Here is a 25,083-nt window from a genome sequence, read left to right as displayed (position 1 = left end):
TAGGAATTATTTTGAAATCAAATCTTAGGCATTGGTAAAATCAGGAAGAACCAATGTTTTCACAAATATTTTTTAAATCAGCATTGGGATAAAGGAGGGAAGAGGGAGAAACACCTGACTGCCAAATCCTCTAGGGGACAAAAAAAGCTGTAATGTGTTCTTGTTCTGTTTGTTCTGCTTGCCTGGTTATCTCCTACCCAGCTGTTACCCTGCTTTTTCACCAGGGCATGGTTTTGGGTCATAGGATGATGGGGATGGGTTTTATAAGGCATGGGGGTGAGAGAGAAGCGAGAGCTATGGAGACAAAAAGGAGAAATGGGAGGCGTTGTGGAAGGTGCAAGCCCATGAGGACAAAGAAACACAACACAAATCCACAGTAAACCACCCCACAGTGGTCCTGTGTGAAACAACTTGTTTAAAAATCAGAGTATCAGTGGTGGATTCCACCTGTGTGCTTTACTAGGAATGCCAGCTTTGGCTTATCTCAACATCCACAGGTCATGTCTTCACTTTTTCCACTGTGGTAAAAGCATCTGGTAAGAGGCAGAATATCCAGTGAGAGTCTGCAGCAATGCTGGTGGTCTGGCAGTGAACAACTGAATGCATTTTCATAAATAAATTTCTTAATTCTGGATACAAAATTCTAGATATTCTCTATTTCACTAATTTCTCATCAATATGCTTATTCTGTTTACTTATATGTTTGCCTGTGTCTTTTTGACAAGATAGATAACATCTAAAAATTGCTGCATTCCTTGAAATTCTATCTTCTATTGCATGAACAATTCTTACCAGCTCTCCTTAACTCAAAGCCTTTTGTACTGCATTTTCAGAATGTAATAAAAACAACATACCAAATTGCCTCTTAACCACAAAAAGAAAAGTTAACATATTTCTCTGAAAATCTTGAAAAAGTGGAATGAACATAACCAAAATACACAAAAACTACTATACAAGACTTGCAACCTCATGGCTTAGAAGGAGAAATAAATTAAAAATCTAGAAACTCTTGCATCACATTCAGTACAAACCTCAGCCTAGGATTCTCCTCACAGTTCTCTGTACAAGGTTTCAGAACCACAATATCCCCCTCACTCACAACTCAAGTCTCAGGAGCAATAAAACTTCTTAATTCTCTCCCATCAAGTGTTCCTGACTACTTACACCTATTTGATGTACTAATTTATGTTCTTTTAAAAATCTGTAGCTGTCAGCAAGTAAAACAAATGGTTTGACTTTTAGCAGCTGCTGCGTACGAGGTTGGGTGCACTGAAAAAGAGAAAAAAATGCTTCCTCTTTGATAATGAACAAGAATGCTCAGCTGAAAGGAACCATCCACATCCCCCTGCCAGAGACACAGCAGGAAACCTGAGGAAATATAAGGACTGGGGATCTGCTGGTAAGAGGATGGAGAGATCACAGCTGAGCCTCAAAGGCAAGGAAAAAACCTACCCAGGGACCCCAAAAGGACTGCACTGTTTCCTTCACATGTTCAGCACATCAGTTAAAGGCTGATACACGTGGAGATCTCCAAGGGAAGAAGGAAAGTGCTGGACTTTCCAGGATCCAGTTGGTAGAAGAAAATTTGTTAAAATTCTCTTTTATTTCTGCTCTTTTCACGCTCAGAGTTTGAATTATTTTATTTTCAAGCAAAGCTTTATTTCTGGGTTCAAAGCCCCTTCTGTGTGTTTGGGGTATTTAAGGAAAACTCAAAAGAAGATTCACTTCAGAGGCCTGGGGTTCTTAAGAGTCTCTAATACTGCTCAGTGTTGCCCATAATCCCCAAAACTTGAGCCAAATCTGGAACCAGTAAGAAGTGTGTTCAAAGTTGCCTGCAGTGTTGTCTTGTTGTGAAACACCAAATTCTCTGGACCACCACATTCCTTATTTGACAGTATTATTTCCTTTGCAAGCTTTATTTTGTGGAATACTTTGAGGGCTTTGAAATGGAAAAGAAAGTTATGATTTTTCAATATTTGCATCTCAACAACCTCTTGAATATTTGGGAATTAAAAAAAATTAGGGTTTGATCATCAGGTCTTTTTTCTTCTCCTGTCAATTGGTCACATTGATTAGAAGGCTGTCAATAAAGTTTCCAAGAATGTCCTTAATAAATTTGATGAGACTTTCTGACAGTGACTTTGTTAATCTCCCAAATGACAGTTTTTACCTTATGGGGTTTTTTTAACCTATAATCTTATGCTTCACCTACTGCCATGTCCCTCACTCCTTTACAAATAATCTGCACCTGCATGAGAAAATGACACAGCAGCAATATGCTGACAGCATGTTAGTGCTTAAAAAAAGTGACAGAACAATTTTACAGGCATTTTTGTGAACACCTAAACTCTCTTTGTTACAGACATCTGCTAAAATGTCTTAAAGTTCCTTTCAGAAGAGTTTTAAATTCAAAGAAGAGATACTACATAAAATAAAGTTAACCAACCTTTACAGCACACCTGTTTCTAAAAGGATTCATAGTCAAGCTAAATTTCTAACCTTTGGGGAAGTGTAAAGGTACTCAATATTTATAATCAAAGCTTATATCCTCTTGAAATAGGATTTAACCTCTTTTCAACATTGCAAGTGCACCCATTTTAACCTCAGCACAGATGATAAAGACTTAAGTGAATTATTACAATCATACAAGCTAAAATCTCAGACTTCTCATGGTTTGTAGCAGTTACAGACAGAATCTAGAAACACGAAAATTAGAATGATGCATAAATATTAGTAAGGCAGGAAAAATCAGGAAGTTGACTAACTTGACTGGCTGTGTTCATTTGTTTTTTAAGACTCCATAAAGCAAACTTTGTTAGAAAATGCTGCTCACTGCCCCAGAATTTTCCAGCAGCCCCAACTTTTGGGTGAGATGAATCTCACCCTGCACCTTAAGTTACTGCAGAAACAGATCCAATTGCACAGGAAAGGCTGCAATTCCAGTGATATAAATAGAAGACTCTTCTCTGCAGAAAGAGTAACAAAATCCACACCAAACATGGTTCTGTGAGAAGACTGTGGATCCTCCTGTAAATGCACAGTAAATGACCTCAGTGTCAAAAGGAGCAGTGACACTCTGGGCCATGCACACAACCTTGTCTTCCCTGTATTCCCATAATACCCCAGAAAGGATGGCTACAGCTATTCAGTTTCCTGGGGACTGCCAACTGTAAAAAGTTGAAAACTATGAGCTGTCACATATAAAAAAGAGGAAAAACCACATTAAAATGCTTATGACAGTCTCCTGCCGTCAGTACTAGTACATAAAATGCTTTTATAGTTAGTGGAATGACTTCTTAAGGATGATACCCAATTACTTCTGAGAAGACAGAGATGAATTGAGCAGTTTTCTGCCTACTGAGGCAGATCTGTTATTTATCAGACACGTATTTACCTTGTGAGGCAGAAACTTGGGAATTTCTCTTCATGCAGTGCGTAGTCAAAGTTACCAAAGGTATTTTGTGCAGGTTCTGCCACCCATTTTTGGAGATGGCCAGTCAGAAATAGTTTTCTGTTACAGCTGAATTCTGTCTCTAGAGTCTGTAGCTGTCATACAGTGCACCTGAACTTGCTATGGACACTGGTTCATCAGGCTGGAAGTAGGCAAAGCTTTGGTAAAATAGTGTTGTTACTACAACATTCAGCTATTCAAGTCTGGAACAGGTGGTTTGACTAAAGAAACTGAACTTTAAAGGTAGAGAGGAGTTGCTTACTTCTCCCCAGAACAGAATTTTAAATATTATTCCAAGAACTGCCTACATATTCTGCAGTAGTTTTGTGTTCCCCCAGTACAAAGCCCCCCAAAAGTTTGCTTTTCTGAGCTCAGCTCACCAGGCAGGTATAAGCTGCTCTCCCTGTTATATAACAGGCAGTAAATAGAATTAGGAACATCTTTTCATGTGACATGTGATCTGCAACAGTGTATGACTAAATAAAGTGTTTAGGTAAAGAGACTCAGCTATTGCTACAAAGCACAGACTACATCCTGACTGCAAACACATTCTGACAGAGGGGAAAAAGAACTCCTTGATTAATTTTTTAACGCTGAAGATTACAAATACTCATTTAAGTCTTGGGTCAGTCATAAACCTGCTTCAGAGTAATGAAAACCCAGAACTCAGGAAGCCTGATGCTGTTTAAACACAAAACTATAAACCCTGACCTTTTTGCCAGTCTCCTGCATTTACTATGCCAGGAAATAACTGCACAAGAACTCATAATAACAATTATAATAATAGCATGTTTTTATGAAAGAGACATCTGAATCTCTTAGATTTGTAGACCCACATAAAATGAAGCTCGTGACACCAGCCACTCATTTGTATCCTGTTCATTCTTATTATTTGATTGGCTTTTCAACTATTCTTTATGTTGTGTAAATGGGTAAGTAACTGTGTCTTGAAGATTTTACAGTGATATTTCAATGGCTAAGCAAGACTTTGCTGTCACTTGCAATTTTTCTATATATCACAGTTCAGTCCTTATGCCAGCCAATCTACAATAAACAGAAGCTGATTTCTCTCAGCCAAATCTTGTGGCTGCCTTCTCATGGGCAGCTGCTGGAAATAAAATTAAAAGACCAATCCTGGCTCTTAAAGCACAGGCATTTCAGAAGGCAGGATTTACATTTTACTTTGTGAAGAGGTCTGAGGGTAGTACATCCAACAAGGAAAGATGAAAAATCATCAGAAATTGTTAAATTTTAGAGAGATCAAATATTAGAATCACAAAATGAAGTCACAGGATATCATCTCACAAAAAACCCAAGCATAGGCATTATTATAAAGTGCAGACCTTTCCACTACTTTAACTGATGTAACTTCTCAGATTTAGAGAAAGCCAGCTGAGCACCAGCTGCTCTTCATCACTTGCAACAACATCTGCAAACATCACTGGAATTGAGATGCCTCTGACCTCTCACACAGAAATTTGCTGCTCTTTGCTGTTCACTGTATTCCAGAGCACCTGACTGCAGGAACAGATGACAGCCAGAGCAGGTGTACATGTATATGACTATAATAGTTCAAAATAAGGTGGGAGGTACATGTTTCACATATACAGAGCAGTGTAATTAAAATGTAAGGCAAGAGAAGGCTCTGTCCTGCTCAAATTTGAGCTATAGAGCATCTAATGACTTCTTCCTTCTTGGACTGAAATCAAACAGTGAAGTTTAGACACCCTATAAATTCACAAATAAGCACCTACATGCACACAACTCTGAAAATGCTACTGGGAAGCAAATAAGGCAGAGATAATAGAAATATATGTATATACATACACTGCATGTATATAAAACAATCAGGAAGAGTGTAGTAAGAGAGCTAGAAAGATGGAGGTTTATGAAGATGACAACAACGATTCAGAAAGAAGACTGCTGGTGCAATGGAAGGGTATTGGAATTTACAACTACATTAAAGAAGGTAAGAACATCTCAGGAGTACAAGAAAGGAGAGAAAGGCATGCAGAAGTCAGAAAAGAAACCAAAGGAAATAGGGGCAGGAGAGAAAAACAGAGAGAAAAAGACTAAACAAAGGAAAAAAATAAAGAAAAAAATAAAACAAGAGATTAAGTGTTTCCAAACAGCAGAAGGAATATAGAGGAGAGTACTATGTATGGAAAACCACAGAGGATGGGGGGAAAGAGGAAGTGGTGGGGGAGAAGGCAAAGAGGGCAGTGAGAAACTAATGCTTATTTTTGAAGAGAGACTTTTTTCATCCTGCACACAGAGGGGCACTGAGTATAGGCATGGCTCCACTTTCTCCTGTCTCTATACCTGGCACCATCCCACAGTTTGTTAACTCTTTGTCCCAGGTACCCCTCACTGAAAATCCAGCCACAGATATGACAGAAGCCAGCCTAGTGTGGTAATAAAGAAACATGCAGGAGCGTTTTTTACAGACCAGACCTGTAGCTTACGTGTAAGTGCACTCACATGCAACTAAACAAATAAATATTTTAATAGATTAATGCCCTTCACTATCCCCTCCTTAGATCCTTTCTTCCTCCTTGCAAAAATGTCTAAGCATAAAGGCAGCACACTCTTACAGTCAGTTTGTGGAAGAAAAGTCTCTATGCACAAACAAAAACCCAAAAATCATGGCACAGGCTCTCTATGACCGGTCTTTTTCGCCCCTACAACTGTTTAAAAATAACACTATCACAAAACTTTTATACAGAAATCCATTGAACTTTCACTCTCATGTTACTGGACAGGCATTCTGAGATGGGGACATAGGAGGACAAGGAACAACTTCCCCCACAACCTGTAAAATCAAAAGAATGAACCAAACAACAACCACCACAACATCCATGATTGATCAGAAATGGAGTCAGGGACACACGTCCTGCTGACATGTCCTGAAGGACCTGTGACTGGTCCTAAGGTCCTAATGACCTAGGACAGAAGCAGAGCTGTTAATCTACAAGTCTTAAAATGCTGCAGGAAACCCCCACTTTCTATAGCTTGTTTTTGGAGAATTAGTTTTGCTGAATTAGTTGTTTTTGAAATGGTTGTGGTTTGCATCAAAGGGTCTAAAATTTCACAGCTTTTCTTCTGCCTAGCATAGTCTGCAGGTTTTAGAATTGCTTTTGCTCCCAGTTTCTCACGAAATGTGCAGCTGCCTTGCAGCAGAACCTCTTCCCTACATGACAACAACATTCCTTCATGGAGGAGACACATTTTGGATAGTTATTGAAATCAGGAGTATGCATATCCACAGTGCATATGCATAGATCAGGTACCACATCAACACAGGAGGATCAAGAAAGTTCATGCAAGCATAGAGCAAGAATATAATATTTGACTAATATTACAGTATATGTTTGGTGGTAGGAAGAAAAAAACCAACATCAGTCCATTAAAACAATTTCAGAATGAAAATGAAAAACCAAAATATACTTTTTTAATTCAACAAAAATTAAATTTTACTTCAGTTGTGTTGTAAATATTAAATATTGGGAAAAAACCCCAAAACTCAGGTAATTTTAATACTGCCTCTAAATTAGAATCTTCAAAATTCCTTGGAAATCATTCTTCTGCTTAATGACACTGTTGATTACATATTATGCTGTAGACAGATTTAGTCAATACCATATAATTTTATCTGAACAGGCAGTATTAAAACTGAAAAAAGCAAAGAGAAGCAAAAGAAAGCGGATTTTTAAACATGCAAAGACACACACCATAGCTGACTGATATGCCTTAAAGGAAAACAAAGGGATACCTACTTTCTGCTGCTAGAAGTCCTAGAAGGAAGGCAGCGTTTGGACAAACAACAAACAGTATGAAGATTTCAGAACAAGCCATTTATAAAGCTGCAACCTAGCAGACTAATTTAGCCACAAAATAGTCTCAACAAAGTGACAAGGGTCCCCCCAGTTTTTAATATGGTTTTTCTATGTGTGAAGCAAATGGCACTGGCAGACTGGGATGGGAGGAAAACAAACATTTGGCATTGGGAAGGCAGCACATGGATGCAGTGTTAGAGATCTATTAATACCAGACTTTTCCCAACATTGGTTAAACTATTTTTAAAAACTCATGGACAAAAAGGGATTTTTTAGTAAAAATATTGTAGGAGTTGAAATGATAAAATAGTTCAACATTTGCAAATTATGCAAAACACCATATTAATATACTTAGTAAGCAAAATTTAGCAATGTTATATTGAAATCAAAAGTTTCAGTGAGAAATGTTATCTGAACCATATAGAAATACAACCACTTCATTATTGCTTTTAATTAACAGTGTGTTTATGCCCTTTTAAAAAAATTTAAACATATCAGAGCAAAGAATCAATAGCTGAAAAATCAAAGTTAATAATGCAATGTTGGAAACACACAAACTCATGATCTCAAAAATTGACAGCTGTGCTTGTAATACTAGTGAAGGAATTAGTAACAATTATAAGGTGAATGTAGTTTTTTTTTTCCCCGAGCATTCGTATTTTAAAATGTTACACAATATCCTTTGCAAATATTTACAAAAACCATGCTAATTTTAGCATAAGAAAAGTGGGCTTTTTTCTTCTGTTGATGAAACTGATGGGTTTTAAGATATGGGCTTGTATTGACAGTTATTTCATGAATTCTAAATCCCATAAAACAACTAACCATTCTAACTCGTGAGTCAAGCTACTTCCACGTATGTTGGAAACAGTGAGCTTAGAACTTGTCTGTATCTATGCTGTTTGACCTTGCTCAGAAAGACTAAGAGATTTAGCTTTATTCCCATTTTTATTATCAAATTTGAAAATCAAGATCTCATGCTGTTAAAAACTTCTCTCGACACAGAGTCTGACAGAATAGAAAAGGATGAAAATTTCAATTTGCACACATCAACCCTGAGACAAAACACCAAAAAGCATTTGCAAAAATGCTGTGTGTGGAGAAAATGAGGCAGAAGCACTGAAGGAGCCTCAATGTGGCTGCTTTGTGTGAACTGCAAAACTCTGCTTCTGTTTATCTGCTTCCAGAATGACCACAGAGCCCAGCACTCAACAAATGCAGGAAATACTGCAGCAGTGCCACTGCTCAGCTCAGGTGAAGGAGCACATTTCGCCACTCAGGCTCTTGTCTTGCTCTGAGGTTACCCCAAAACACAGCTCGAGGATCCCTTACAGGAATCCAGAACTGTCTGTGGCAAGAAACCTCTTAGTCACAGTTCAGAAATGTGTGCCACAGACCAAGCAATTCCAGCAGACATCAGAGAATAACAGCCTTTAACAAAAAGGTATGGGTTGCTTGAATTAAAAGTCAGTTATGGAGTTTTCCAAAGCCTATGGACTATCCACTAGCTAAACTCCAGCACTGACTGGGTTCTGAAAATGTGTCTGCAAAAACCTTTTGGAAACAAAAAGTTTACAAAAAACCTCTTCAATTTATCAATTTTTTTCTAACTGTTGGCCTGAAAATGTAACCATTTTGAATCTACTTAACACCCCATATGAAACACGAGTCGTCCTCAACTCAGCTTCTCAAGTCAAACCCCAAGAAGCAAAAGAGGAAAAATTAAAAGCTTTACACTGGTGCTGTTCATTCCCACCCTGAGGCACTGTTATGAAAACACTTGAAAACTGTATGTCTGTCCATTCTGCTGGGGGACAAGTGGGCAGCACATGACAGAAGGAGAGGAAATCCTGTCGAGCTAATGGGCAGTCAGGAGGTAGGAGGGCCAGGCACTGGGCAGGGAAAGGGAGGGAGGCAGATGGGGAAGGGCAGCAGAGAGCAAACACTGAATTTCCCTGGCACCTTATGGATTTCATGGTGCACTTCAAATACTTCCTACTGCACCATTTTTCTCCTGTGACAGATTTAGCCTTCAGGGCTGCTGATTGCTAACTTCTGATTTATGTTTGTTTCAGCATATTAAAAATAACCAAAACATTTGTTGCCTTGGGGAATACACATTTTGGAATGTCTTGAAGACAGGCAACCTGAAAGTCAGATGTTTCACATTCTAGAGAAGACCATTTGCAGAAAGCTAGTCAGCTGAACTGCGTGGTGGATTTACTGGAGAAGTTACTGAACACAGACTGTCAGCAATAAAGCAGCACTGTAGTTTAGAAGTATTTGAAAAGGTTTTATTGCACTCAAAATTCAGCAAGACTGGTTTCTGCCATTTTACCAACAGGATGGTAGCAGGGTTAATTCAAGCTTTTCAGGATGGTTGCTGACAAAAGAGGAAATAGAGCACCCAGTGGTCAGCAAGTGCTTGGAACCAAGAGTTGTTAACACTGTACAAAGGAAAATAAGATGTATGCAGAAAAAAACCTTGTTGATCTTAAATGAAATTTCTCTCTGTTCATTCCCATCTAATTTAGCTATGCAATTTTCTGACTTTCACTGGAAAACTCTCTAACAAGAACACCCTTTGTGCTTCTGCACCTACAAAAGTAATTTGATTTGCTGCCTGCAGTGCCTTCCTATCCTGGGATAACCCTCTGGTAGCACAGGAAATTGCTCCAAGGTTCCAGGAACCCCAGGTTTCCATACTGGACTTTGAGGAAGAACAACTCTAGATAAATTTGGTAAAAAGAGAGCACTGAAATGTTCTGTTTCTGTGTTTGGAAAGCCCTGGAAGACAGGAAATGTGATTTGCATAACCTAATAGGCGCCTATATTTCTGTATATTTATCTCTGTAGGAGTTCTGTATTTTTCTGTTTCTGACAAATCATTTAATTACAGTGACAGGCCTCATGAAATTTTATGGGAGGAATAATTGGCAACCACATCTAAAATATTAAATGGTCTTCATTAAGAGTTTATGATCTGGAATAACATTATGAGTTATTAGGAGGGAAACTCAAATAACCTTAAGATAATCAAGTTTCTACTGCAATTCCTGAATTTTAATTTCTCCAAACTAGTTTGGTTTAGAATCACCACAAGGCCTACAAGCTACAAGTATTTGAAAATACTATTAGTGCACTTCTGAAGAGGAAACAAAATAGATTTCTGTATCTAGGAATTTCAGCTGAAATGTTATAATCTGTGAAATAGAAAGCTGAAAGAGTTGTACAGTCTTTTCTTGCAAGGCTTAGTGTTCAATATTAAATGTTTTGTCAACTAAAGTAATGGGTCAGAGAATCATAATGAAAACTACCCACTTAGGATGGTTTCCTGATCACTGTGATCCCCCATCAGTTTGATCAACAATGTCAGGTTAGAGAATAACTTTGCTTTCCTGAGAATTCCAAGCTTTTGTTTCAGTTATTTCAGAGATGAACACAAATTAACAATGGATCCAACACAGATATTCTCTACACTTTACATGTGCACTGGATTCAAATATTCTGTGAGCAGAAAAAATAGAACTTGGAACTTTCCTGTATAGTGCTATCTGCAATTACATCACTCTGAGGAAGACACATGTCCTGTTGATGTGAGACTGAAACTGGAAAGCAGAACTGCTGTTTCCAGATTAGGAAAGTTGCCACTGCCAGTCATGTTGGTGGCCATTCACCACTGAAATGGGGGAAGTAGGTGGAAACAAAAATTAAGGCACTGCAAGTAGTTCTAGGTGAAGTAAAACTGACTCATTCTTTCTTTAAAAGAATAGGTGGGTCCTTAACTGGAAGTACAAGTATCCAAAAGCTGTGTGCTGAACTTAAGCCATGAGGCTTTGATTACCCATTTGCAAGAAATGATCTCAGATTCTCATTCATTTCTATGGGAAATATGAATGGTGTTCATACTAAAGACAAAGCAATCTTTTAATTTTAGTACACGAAGTTGGATTCCAAGAAGTGAAATTGGACAATTTCATCCAAGTAAAGTTGCCCCCATTCTTATGTGGTATGTAACTCTTATATTAATGACATTGAAATAATTGATAAAAATTACTTGCTTATATGAAATAGAAGGAAAGAAATAATTAATATATGCACTCAACACATAATTTTCTCACCTATAAAAATACTGGGACAGAGAATTATCACACAGCAGATCAACACACATAACTAAGTTCCTGAAATGTCTTCTAGAGAAGTCAGTATAGGGCTAAAATATTCTGCCACTACTCCTAAATTGTTTAGAAAAATTAAAGACAGTCCTTTTGGTCTTGGGTTTTTCTTAAATGTTCACTTCAATTGATCCTAAATCCTAATTTTAGATCAGACAAACCAACCCAGACTTTTGCAAATATTCTGAGCAATGTTATGTCAAAATTAAGATACATAACTAAGACAGGGCTGTGTTAGTTTAGGGACTGACAAGTGATTTAAATTTCTCGATATGGGCTATGGACAAAAGGATTGCTTGGTAAGGTCACTGGCCTGTCCAAGGCCTAGATCACAGCACAAGCATTATCTTCCCCTTTGAGTACATGTATTGTCTCTCTCTGAAGATCTGAAGGTCAGAAACACTGTCCAGTGTGTTTTAAACAAGACACGATGATATTTTTCTGTAAAACAGGAGTCAGGAAACTTTGGTACATAATGGCTTCTTTTTATAAACAACTATTAATAAGGTATTAGAGCTTTGCTCTTGCCTAAGAATTCAAGACAAAATTTCAATAAGCTTTTATACTCAAGTAATATAAATAGAAATGTAAGATTGTAACATTATTTGCAATTAAATGTACATATACTAACAAAAAAATCACACAGAATTTCTGCAGAAGCTTAAAATTGTGCTGAGATTTTCTCTCCATTTCTGCCAGCTGTGAATACCATTATGACTGAGAATTATTTATCCTTTCACATGTAAATGTTAACTTCATATTTAATTTTATGGAATCTCAAGAAATGAATAAATACTTGGTACTCTGGTCAGTATGGACTTAAGACATGCTGACTGCAGTAAATGCACTTTCTGTTAAAATACCTGATGAGGTGGGGTCTTCAGAGAAGTCTGGCAGCTCTTCAGGGGGGTCACCATAGAAGGAGTTGAATTTGTGGCTTGACACAGCTGCTAGTACTGCCCCCTGAATAAAAATAAAATACCCACACAGTCTCAATTACACAAAGCAGGGTAACAAAACCTTTCCAGACCCCTTGGATCACTCAGTCTCCTGAGGTCTTGTGTGTGTTGACCTTTTCAGTGAAGAGCAAATATATTTTCTAGTCTTCAGCTCTGCCTCCCTTTTATCAGTGACCATATCTAACAGAAGAGCTGGTCAAACACTAATAAACAGTAAAAATACTCTTTGCTACGGGATTGTCAGGACAGTTCTTTATGTGAATGCATTTTGAAATAACAACTGAGGCATAAATTCACATTGTAGTACAATGTAAACAAAATAACAAATCTCTTTATCTTTTCCTCTTACCTAGACTGAGTGGATTAGCAGGAATAAAAATTCACTCCTTAAAGCAAAACACTATGATTTTATTTTAGAAATTGTCATAATTTGACACTGACAGCAGTAAAATACTTTGACACCCATTATGCATCAATATAAAAATAACACCGTTAAAAACAGAATCACAGAGTCCCAGAATGAGCATTACAGGGGAATTTACAAACCCAGAAAAATTGTTACGTCCTCTGACATATATTTACTTGTTCAAGTAAATTACACTTTAACCACTCAGGTTTTAATGCCTCACAGTTATGAAAGTATGGATGATTTTCATGAAACATACTGCAGAACAGTGCTTTGGATAAAACAGCATAAAAAAATAATGAAGGTATAAAAGCTCAGGAAACTAAACATAGTGGCCTCCCAGGAAGAAATCCAGGAAATATCTGAAATTGCACCTAGAATAGGAATCAGGTCATATTCTAAAATGTACCAGAGAGCATTTTAATGGAAGGATTACCTGGGCATGCAAACCACCTAAGAGAAAGAGCTGTTCATGAACTGTGGCAGCTGGGCATCCTCATCATCAGCCACAGGAAACTTTTGTAAAGTGGGAATACCTGATTCTGAGTTTTATTACAAATTGTAAAACAGCCCATGAACTGTAATGCTCCATGTTTCTGTCATAATCTTCTGAACCTTTCAGTGAATTCAGAAATGCTTCTGTTAAACATTCCATGACAGGAACAGAAGGAAAAACATGTTGTTTTGGGCTGAAATGTTAACATTCTTTTCAACATGGTTCAGAAATAAACTAGCATGTAGTTAAACATAAATAGGATAAACTGAAGAATACATATTTGCTCTTCTTCTACAAAGACATTAAAAATTACTATGTTCCTTTTATTCTAAATGTAACACAATAATAACAGAAGTGATTGCACGATTCTCACCAGTAATTAATATGACAAAGAATTACTGAATTTATTGAAGATGAAGGCCTCATATACACCTTGGTTGATACCAGACAATTTGCACTGAAATTTGAAAATGATGCACTAAGGAAGAAAGGACAAACAGCCTTTCTAAGACATCATTTCAATAAACATCTGTGAAGGCCTGCTGCAACCTTTTATTTTATTGCTGACTTCAAAGCATGGATTTCTCTTAGCACTTTTAAAATTAATCAAGTATCACACAAAATTCGAGCTGTATATTATATTGTTTTAACACTACATTCAATTTACCTTTAGTTTTCGTCTTGCATTGAATTTTCTCAACTGTTCTACTGTTTCTGGAAGATGAATCTTGTATGCATAGCGATCTCTCTCCTTGAAAAACCCCACAAAAAACAAACCAAAAGAACATTAAATACAAGCTTTTAATATCCTCTTGACACTAAGAAACTAGAAAAGTACCAGCTCATAAATATCCTAAGGAGAATGAAGATTTGTTGCAACTTAAGGAAAACTTCCAGAAATTAAGAGGGATTGAAGTACTTTGACAGAATTCTTAACTGGATATTTATATTTTCTTTTTGTAATTGTTTCCCACCTTATAGTAAGACCCCAGTCTTTTGTTTTACTGTTGTGCTGTCAGTCTGTGTCCAGCACTGAACTTGGAAGCAGAAAGCAGTTCTGCTGTTAGGAATTCACAAATCTCAGTGAAGGAACATGTTCAAGCACTCTTTCACAGGGTGCTGGATCCTTCAGGTGAGTTTGGCAGGTGGGACACATGTCCAACAGGGCAGGAAATGCCAACCCAATGCCAGCCAGGTAAAGGTACAGAAAGAATTCTCCATTGTAGGTGCAGATGAAAAATGTGCCAATGAACAACTGCAGTGACAGAAAGGACAAAACTTGCAGCAGCCATCTACCTTTTCCCCCTGAAGCTATATAAAAACATTAATTTAATGTGTTTATCATATTCTTTTCCTGAATGAAAGTGAAACCACAGCAGTCCCTCTATGGCATTAAAGATGTCTCTGCCTCATGATGTATTTGCTCCTATCTATAAATGGTTTAGAAAGCTCTGAATCAGCATAAAAGGCAGTTTACTGTAGGAAAAAATGAGAGGACTGATAGAATGTCTGGCAAACAAAGTTGTCACAAACTAAACCACGTGTCTTCCAACAAATTAACAACATGGTCAAAAACAGACCACAGACACCAAAAGTGCAAACCTGCACAGGTAGAGCTTACACATGCACGCTACAGACTTTGCTTTTAACAAACCAAACTAGCTTAGTTGCTCAAACAACAAAAATTACAGGTTTTCTGCCAAAATGAACCAAACTCTAGCTTTGGCATCTCAATGTGGGTATGCTCTCAAAGTGAAGAAAAACTCCAATTGCAAGCAGGTCAAACCAGATAATCTGTGTTTGTATAATATTCTGGGATTCCAAAACATGGTGTTCATTTCCATACTCTTTAATATTTGATACACTATCTACACCCCAGACCAGCAGACAGAACTCTGCCTCTTTCTGAGTAGAATGGTTTGAACCTGCAGTTTCCCAACACACAGAAGAGCTGCCTTAAGCACTGTCATTTCTGAGAGGTGAACACTCCCAACCTCCTCTGATAAGCTAGACCATTCTGCAGCTTGGAATACAAGAGTCAGAGGCAGAAGGAGAGCAGAGAAATGGAAGAGTGACTCCATTCACAGGTGGTTACACCATTTAATTGGAGGCAGAAGAGCACAGGATCCTGTTCTTCCCAGGTTCTGTCTTTGTGGGTTTCTCTTTGACTCATGTACAGCATAAAGGGAGGCCAGCAGCAGACACCAGATCAGTCCCCTTTCAAAATAAGTGCCCTGTTTAAGTTAATGATATTATGACCCTTTCTACCCCGTACACCCACCATAGAAAACTAAAGGATAACTAAGAAAATAGTTAATTAATCAGCTTCAGCCAAAGAAAATACAGTGCTCTGAACCAGCACTTTTCATCTTTTAATTCTGCAGCACAACCCATCATTCTCCAACCCCAGTGTTTACCACAGACTAAACACTGATGGACTGCTGAGAAGCTACAGGTGTATATTCTCCTGCTCCTGTTGCAAACCTTCAGTGTGCAGCAATTACACTTCCACTGGCTTAAAGTGTGTTGTAAATTCTGCCATCACCAAAAAATACTTTGATTACCAGATGTCATACAATTTTATGCAGCCACAGTGGCCTTGGAGCAGCACTCCACTACTTCCTTCCCTTTTGGTGGGATGTTTTCAAGAATCTCATGTAAGGAAGCAGCACAGTTCAACAGCAGAACCTATAGCAGTAGAGTGCATGGCTACATGACTAACAGAAAAGAGGTTTAGATATGACTGAGCAAAAAGGAGAGCAGAAATTACTTCTCTGGAGTTTGAGAGCCACAGAAAGTCACACTAACACCTTCTTTAAGCTTTATGATATGCAGCCCTACTCCCTGCACTCTGGTGCTGCTGAAGATGTCCAACTGAGTTTGCTCTTAAGCAAGAGTTTAAGCCTGGCAATTATCAAAATCTCAGGCTCTAATCCTAGAAAGCATTTAAAGCACATTATCCCACATTTTGTACAGTTCGTGTCTACTCTGAAAAGCTCAGAAAAACAAAGAAATACATGTTTTTGCTCCCTTAAACAGGAAAGTAGCATTTAAAAAGCTGCTTTTACTACCTTTAACCAGGGGTGATTCAGTGCTTCATACACTGTTATCCTCTCTGCTGGATCCAGCATAAGCATGCGGCGCACCAGATCTTTGGCACTTTCAGAAATATGGCTCCATTGCCTAGGATTCATCTAATTAGGAGCAAGGAAAAAAAAATAAAATTAGTAATAAGAATGTAGAAAAGAACCTAGTGTTTATCTACAATAATTGCAGAGACTTAACAGTGGTTGGTGCTTGCAAACACTTCCGTGTAATGAACGTAAAAGGAAATTTCTAAGGGTTTTAATAACTTGTAAAAATGGAACACTAATTGTTACTGAAATAGCACAAAAATGGAAAACATAAACCCTGACATGTATTAGTATTATGTTATAATCACAGCATAATTTCTACCTACTCTATACATTCTGCTCAGGTCAGTGTCCATTCACTAGATAAAGCAAAAAATAATTAAGCTCTGTTTAACTGTTAATGATGCATAAGATAAATGCAGAAATTAAATTACTCCTGAAATCAATTTATGGCATGAGAATTTATCTGTTTCAACCCACAATTTCATGCTAGTGATTCTGGGTAAGAAGGGAGTAAGAGAATGCCTGCTGTGAACTACTCTGGTCCTATCCTGAAGGTGCTGTGGACAATGGCTCTTCCCAATAAATTCTTAACAACTTCACAAGAGGTGAAGTTTTTCCACTTGAAAAGCATAAAAGGACAAGACAATACCAGCAACTGCAACACTTTCAGAGCAGAATTTTATCTTTAGGAGATTCAAAAGGAATGATGATTTAGAATATATTTTCATTTTGTGCATATATGCAGGTTTGTGCCCAACCAGTCAAAATGATGGACACTTGATAAAACCATATCAAAGTAAGAAAATTCTTTATGTGATAGAAAGGATTATATTCTTAAGGTATTTCTAGTATTTCTTTAAATTATGAAGAAGCTAAGTTTTATTTAGATGATAGACAACTAACTTTACAAAATACTTAAAGCAAATTCAAAATTATAGCCAGACTCTTTTCAATGTTACAATCTGGTAATTTAAAGAGGTCTACTTGATTTAAAATCAGGCTTTACAAAAAATAGTCACTTTGAATTGGGGCACTCAGCAATGTTATCTGGCTATGAAATGCACATTTATAGCTGTGATTTAATTATTTTTCAGCTCTAATGAAATGAAGGTAATTGCAATTTCGACAGGATTTTCACTGAATAGACAAATTACTGTGGAAACAGGAACAGAAAAGGAACTAAGAGGACACAATGTACTGGTTGTAACTTTTTTTTAAAAAAAGAGAAGTTAACTTGTATCCTTCCAGAAGGTTTTAGCTGCTTAAGAGATTCCATAAAGAAAAATATCTGTCAAGTCTGTGCAATCCCAAAACTAGTGCCATGAAGAAATGCTGCTGTTTCTAGGATTATAAAATTGAAAAAATGAAATATGTGCTCCTGACCAAGTACAGTAACACTGCTGTCACTTACATTTCAGCAGGCTGTTAAAGTGATATAATAAATCAGACAGCTTTGGGAGCTTCCATTTGTAATTTGCTAATGCACAGCTCATGTATGACCTTGGCTGCAAAGCACAGCAAAGCTGATCTTAGGCAAACCCACAGAAACAGTGAAGCTGCAGCTTTAAATTTGTCTCCACAATGGTCTGTGGGCTGAGGCTGTGACAGCTTCTCTTGTGTGCACACTGACCTGCCCCTGGCTGCAAGTGGCTCCTGTTGAATCATCAGCTGCCCTTTACTGCACTAAGAAGAAAAATGCCTACCTGCATTTGTAAAATAATGTGCATTTTGTTTTAAATCAAGGCAATATGATAATGAATGTTTATGACAGCTCTGTTAGCTGATCAAAAAATTTGAATGGTTTATAAATCAGAAGTTGCAGTGTGTTCTAATTCACAGCTAAACCTCTTGTCTTCCTGCTGGGCTCAATGTACAGTTAAGGGCTGGTTGTAACACCCATTTATTATTTCATCTGAGCAAATATTTCCATATTCTAATTCCTAGCAATGATACAAAACACATCAGGTACAACACAGACCAGGGAAGGAAAATAATCTCTCTTCCTGTGTGACAGATTTCCATAAGGTTTAAATTTAAATCAGGCTAAATACAACCATCAACTTTCAGAAATGTTACCAACAGATCTCATCTCACTGGAAAAGGATACATGTATATTGTCATTTACCTTGTATTTGCCTTTAATAATGCCTTCAAATAATCTTTCCTTGGTTCCATAAAAAGGCAAACAACCGCTTAGCAGGATAAACAGGATCACACCACAACCCCAAACATCTACAGGCTTCCCATATGGTTCTCTTTTTACCACTTCTGGAGCCATAAAGTGAGGTGTTCCTACACGTCCTAAATGGAAATTAAAAGAAAATTGAGTCAAAGTGATGTGTGTCAAACATAGAAATGAAGAATATAATTTTTTAAGAAAACCAACACTTTTAATGTATTTTGTTCATGGTTTAAAGCTTTTAACACAATTCTTTTTACCTTAGGTTTATATTTATACATATGTAGTGAGATAAATCAGCATTTTCCCTTTTCCTTAATTTTTACTTTTACAAATTGAGGAACAGTCTACCCAAGCTGGCAGAATCTGAAACAAGACTGGGACTCTTCAGTGAAAATTGCCATATAAAAATAAACCTATCCATTTGGAAAATATTTGAAACAGAAATTATTTAGAGAGCAAATATAAAGATGCTGTAGAGTTCTAGTCCACACTGATAACTTGAAAAAGCTGCATCTAATTGGCATGAGCAGAATTTGGTCTGATGCTCTGCCCATACCTTGGCTGGTCTACTGAAACTGCCAGCAAAAATGCAAAATGCCAGCAAATGTCTTATTCATTTATTTGAAAAGGGCAGTATCTCACTGCAGATGAAAAGATAATGCTAATTTCACAGAGTGCTTTCATTCAGTGTAATTAATGTTTTCCTATGAAAACAAAATGTATTTAGTACCAACTAATCTTCTGAGCAAACAGAAGTGATTAGAATAACTTCATTCAATTTCCATGTAACACATTAGGCCAAATAAAAACAATGAACATTTATAAATGTCTCCTCTCCTTATAAATGTTTCCCATTGTAAACAATTTTGTTTCCATTGGAAAAATAAAGCTTGGAATGCTCAGGTTATCACTGACACAAACACTGCAGTCTTTGGACTACCCTGCTTCCAGCAAGTACCAACAGAAGAAAGAGAACATCAGGGTAGCAAACTTTCACCACCAGTACCTCCTCCATAAATGATTGTTGCTTACTACAGTGGATTTCAGGGGCTCCATTCCAGGCCTGCAGCACCTGCTGGTTAGGAGAGCCTAAAATGCAGCCCAGAGGTGTTTGCAGTATTTAACTCAGCCTTGTCTTTGTAAAGAGACTCTTGCTGATCAGCCTGTCCTGCTCACCCTCTGCAGGGGAGTCAGCTAAGTCACAGCACTGGGAACAAACACCTGGGGGACTATTTGGATGTGGCTTCCCCAGTAAAGACCATCCCTTGGTTATCCCACCTAATCCAGGAATATGGTCTGACCATGTTCTTTTAATTAGTCCTTTTTTGCATCTAAAGGATTAAAATATTGTCAGAAAGACAGCAGCTTTTCAACCATACTCTTTTAAGAAAAACACCACCACTGTCAAACTTCTTAATGTGGCATTATGTTAAACCTTTTCAATCCCAGTTTAGCAGGGAATTCCTCTGCCAAACAAATGTTAGGGATCTGTCTGTGACAAAGGGGCAGTTCCTTCCTGAGCTAAAATAGAATAAACCACCAAGATGCTGCAAGTCCAGCTCATCTCTCCTATCACAGGGGGAGAAGGAAGGATGTTTAGTCTGGACAGAGAAAGAGATGCACATGGAGAAAGATGAGTCATTCCTCTTGTGGGCTGTACACACTTTGTAGGTGTATGGCATAATTTCAGCCTGAGAAATCTCGAAGGCAAATCTTCAAAATCACATATATGAAAGTACAGAATTATCTCCTTAGATGTCTCTCTCTCTTTTAGATTCCTGGTGGCAGGGAAGACAGGAAAATGGAAATCATATACACACACACTCAGTATGCATAACTTTCTGTGATGTTTTTTGGCCTTTTTTATGTGCCTAAAAATTAGATATAAAGTTCATAAATTTTTTTCCCCTTTGGATGCCATCATTGATGACAGGAAAAGCATCAACATTTCCAGCTCTGTATCAGGCTATGCCTGTGCATAAGCAACACCTGCCTGTTCAAAGAACATTTTTCTATCCCTTAGACTGCTCACGTGGTATTCGTGGTGTACCTACATAGACTGGAAACCTTTAACTCAGGAGACCACGAGAGACCACACAGCAGCCTTGCCTCACCCAAGTCTTGTTTGTCTCAGGGGGAACTTCCTGAGACTTGGGTGCAAAGGAACCCATTTGCAATTTTGGAGCAGGTGTAACCTTTCTTACATGTTGAAAAAAAAATCTTTTGTGGTACTAAAGCACACTTGAATATTTTTCATAAATATGAATAGGAAAATCGTATATTCTCTGAAAATTCTGCCTTCCCACCATGCCTTGTAATTGCTGTTATAAAATCTGACAAGTGTGGAGAAGACGGATTATTCTGAAGACAAACAGGAGAAATCAGCAGAAGACAAAATATCATGTGGGGTAACAAGCTATTTAAAAGAGGCATTAAGGTACATTTGTGTGGATAAAGTAGCTAATGAAACCATGAACCTTACATATCAAATGATATCAAAGTTGATTTAATGTGTATTTTCAACAATTATGTGCCAGCCCTCTCAGCTCAGGAACTTTCTGTGGTTTCAATAAGAAATTGCAGAGGTGAGCATGGTACAAAAATGTCTGTGTGCTGTGAGAACAACACTTAAGGGTTTGGGTTTTGGCTTTGGGGTTTTTCTGTCAATGCACTTAAGTCTGCTGGGCATTTCAGTGAAGGGTAACCTAAAGAGTATCTTGTGTTCTTGCAAACAATTACATTTTATGCTGGTGTAAATAGCATATTTAGCAGCAATACATGCTATAAAAACAATCCAATAGCATGATGGAGTGTAGGAATTTAGGTGTCAAGGTGCTGCAGGGGTGGTCTCTGTGAGGAGGGGCTGGAGCTGCCCCATGCCAGACACTGACAGTTCCAATGGGATCACTGCAGGGCACAGCTCAGCCCAGCATCAGGACAGTGGTGTGAGAAAGCAGGGAAAGTGTGTGTAAGAAAGGGAAAAACACCTGCCCAGCAAGTGAGGAGATTGGGAACTGCCATTTCCCATCCTCCCTGAACCACCTGGGGCTGGGGGGTGAGTCAGGACTCACGGAGTGAAGCTGAACCTGGGAAGGTGAGGAGAGGAGGTGGTTTGATTTCTGTCTTTGCTTCCCACTATCCAAATCTTTTTGATACTTCAAAGCTCCTATTTTGCTTCATCTGGTGACCTCACATCAGAATGTGAAGCTGCACCTTCACTTAGTGCTCACGGGCTCTTCCAAACAGACAAATGGTCAAAAACCAGTCCCTCTCTGATCATCACACATCTTCTTTCTGGTCCCCTGAAGTTAGAATGTGTTTCTTCCATCACAGGTAAAAACTCACTCTTTGTTGGCCTGGTCCAAACCCAGGACACAATAAAAATCCACTTTGATGAACTGTTTGTCATGGAGCAGAAGGAATAGAGTGGTTTAGTAAAAGGAAACACTACACAGCTGTTTAAGTCCCCACCAGGCTGCTGCCATAAACCAGATGACAAATGGACGTTACTTAAAAGCAATCTGAAAAATCAGTGCTACTAAACCTTAATACTCACTTTTAAATTTAAAATGAGAACTCCATAAAATACAAAAGAAATTAAAAAGAAAAATAGGCTAGGTCAATGAAATTCTGTCATTTACCACTGCTACATTATAATTAGTGGAAACAGAGACCTATCTGGTTGTATTAATGCTGATTACAAGATCTCAATACTGTAGATGAGAGGGATGAGGTGGATACTTAATGGTGGTGGAAATCACGATTTTATGTCCATGAAAAAGCAAACCCAGAAGAAACAGAAATGCAACTGGTTGGGACTGAACTGTCCAACAGTCAAACAGGATCAAAAGATGCACATAGATGTGTACATATATATTGGAATCTTAAAAAGGCTACAGGAGTTTCTGGGCCAACTGTTATCCTTGTGTCCACTCCACTGGGTTCATCAAAGGAGCAAATGATGATTTTGAAGTTATTCTAAAAATTGCCCTGAGCAAGGACTATTCAGCTGCACCTTTGAACTGAACATAGCTCAGGAAAATGAACAAAGTGCACACATGAACTTACACAGATGGGGAATCTTCCTATGTTGCAACTACAAGAACTGTATGGAATATCAGTCACAGCATAAATACAGTCAACAAAGTTGTCTAAACCCATGGATATTCACTGCCCTTTAGATCCAATATCAATTCTGCTGAAAATTATTTAGTAGAAAATCTGCTTTCTAAACATGCCCAGTGTAAAATTTTAAAATTCTCCTCAACAGCTCAGTTTTAAAATATTTTAGAAACTTTCGAATTTTCCTTGGTATTTGGGAGAAATTCTGCATCATTTTGAAGGCAGAAAGGTGAGAAAGAACAATAAGCAAAGGCACTTTTCTCTGAAATAGGTAACTTCTGCCTTTCACAGGCTTTTCATTCTTCAGAATATAAGCACATTCATGGATATATTCAAATGACTGTGCATGAATAAACTGTGCATGAATAAACATTTTAACTCAATACAGATTGCATGCATGCACACACAGAGGATTTTTAGTGGTATCCATATATGAGAAGAAATCATATGGAAGACTGGAATCAATTTTCTGTCTGTGTGCATTTAGGTTCTTTGTTCTAGATTGGCAAGGACTGAAAATCATCACTGTACAAAGACTCATCAGTGGCACGTAGTCAGTGTGATACCTGCCTCCATCCACCTCACTGTTAATGCCTACACCAAAGTGTTTGCTGAGTTAGAAAGCACTCAGTGCCTGGACAGGGACATCCAGGTTACATTGGTAAGGATACCTTCCTTATTTCTAGAGGTAAACTTTCTTACCAGCCAGTTTTTAAGGCATGTTGGCTGCCTGTAAATTTATAAAGTTGCTAATTTTGCTGATTTTTCCTTTGGATAAACAGAGAGCTTCAGTCTTCAGGTGCTGTCAATCTGACATCATTTACAAGCACTAAAGATAAATTTTGACTTACCTTTGGTAATTTAGTTTCTATGACTCTTTCCATATTATTCCAGACAATAGGACTATGCTTTCCACAAGAAGAAGAGTATATACAGAGACCCAATCAGATTTTGTCATCCCTAAGGCAGGGGATTGATGACCAAGATATCAGAAGGAGAGTCTTTCAACAGCAGTAGTATCTGAACGATGTATAAGGAAACAACTGGAACAAATAATTTTTAGGAAAAAAAATGTGAGGTACTAATAAACATCACCATCTGACCTCTCACAATAGTGTAATAAGAAATATGCTCACAAATTAAGGTGTTTCTAAAAGAGTGGGATGTCCAGAATAATGTGGAAGGAATCAAAGAATCACACACAACAGATCAGAGAGGGCAGTACTTTACTACTATTAATTCCTTTCCACATTACTCCAGACAATAGAGATGTTTAAAGCAGGTCTACAGAGAAGATGAGTAGATTAAAAAAAAAAAAAAAGGAAAAAAAGGGGGCAGAAAAAGGGGTAATTCAGCTTCAGCACAGAAGATTGTCTGAAGAAAATGTGTTTAAAAGATGCATCAGCAGATAACTGGACCACTGGATATGAATGTCCAGAAAACAAACAAAGCAAAGCTCACATGTTAATAAGACTAATTATAATGAATTCAATGGCCTTTTCTGCCATAAAACTATGATGGACGAAGTAAACCTAAATGATTTCTCAACACATTAGCCTCCTGTAAGCACTCTCAAATCAGCCCAGATGTGAAGTGAAATTTCTGTGAGACAGTAAACCACAGCTGTATCTTTAAAACAAAAAAAAGTCTCTTAAAGGCAAAGCTGTGAAGAGAGTCACATTCTTTTATTTTTCAGGAAAAAAAAGAAGTGAAAACACTACCCTGTAAGAGAAAGAATAATTGTAGTGTAGGATCTCAACTTAAAAAAATTTACTTCTCTTTGGAAAACAAATGAAAGCTCTGAAATGCCATTCAGACTCTGATGATGAAAAGGAAAAAGTGTCTGCACAGTATAAACCTCTACAACATTAAAAGCAAACAAAAAAGGAGTTTTCTAACCTGGAGTTTATAAAACCACCAAGATTCAGTTTGGTGAAGCACTGAAGATGTTGCCCATCCCTGGAGACATTCAAGATCAGGCTGCTCTGAGCAACCTCATCTAGTGGAAGGTGTTCTGCTCCTACCAGGGAGGTTGGACTGGATGAGCTTAAAGGTCCCTTTTCAACCCAAACCATTCCATGATCATTTTTACATTGATGAGAACAAAACCAAAAATGAGCAAATCTAAAATATTTTGCTCCCTTTCCCCCCATTTCATAGTCTTAATTAGAGGGAAATTTATAGCAATGCCTTCCTTTGCTGTTTTGGTAGTAAGCCTAAAATCACAGCTCACAAGGAGCCAAGAGCACTTGGTATTTATGTGCTGTACTGCTACTAAGAACACATAAGATGTTTTCCAATCATTAGGAAACTACAGGA

The 25,083-nt window shown here is 37.8% G+C and overlaps 1 protein-coding gene across 11 annotated transcripts in view; it reads right to left on the bottom strand.

The window, feature by feature from the left end:
• Positions 1-25,083, bottom strand: part of CASK (calcium/calmodulin dependent serine protein kinase) — a 188,565-nt gene that overhangs the window by 55,008 nt on the left and 108,474 nt on the right. For 7 of the 11 annotated variants that reach the window (XM_064407296.1, XM_064407299.1, XM_064407302.1 and 4 more), the window contains exons 7-11: positions 18,586-18,761; positions 16,395-16,517; positions 13,991-14,074; positions 12,326-12,425; positions 7,228-7,245 (exon numbers count right to left, since the gene is read on the bottom strand). In XM_064407296.1, the coding sequence (XP_064263366.1) occupies positions 7,228-7,245; positions 12,326-12,425; positions 13,991-14,074; positions 16,395-16,517; positions 18,586-18,761 (501 nt within the window). Of the gene's footprint in view, positions 1-7,227; positions 7,246-12,325; positions 12,426-13,990; positions 14,075-16,394; positions 16,518-18,585; positions 18,762-23,615; positions 23,746-25,083 lie in introns of those variants that run through there. The other 4 variants (XM_064407305.1, XM_064407297.1, XM_064407303.1 and 1 more) reach the window with 2 other exon arrangements.

This window comes from Passer domesticus, chromosome 2 (genome assembly GCF_036417665.1).
Source record: "Passer domesticus isolate bPasDom1 chromosome 2, bPasDom1.hap1, whole genome shotgun sequence".
Lineage (NCBI taxonomy): Eukaryota > Metazoa > Chordata > Aves > Passeriformes > Passeridae > Passer > Passer domesticus.
Note: the sequence above shows the minus strand (reverse complement) of the source record. Positions and strands in the feature narration are given on the sequence as shown.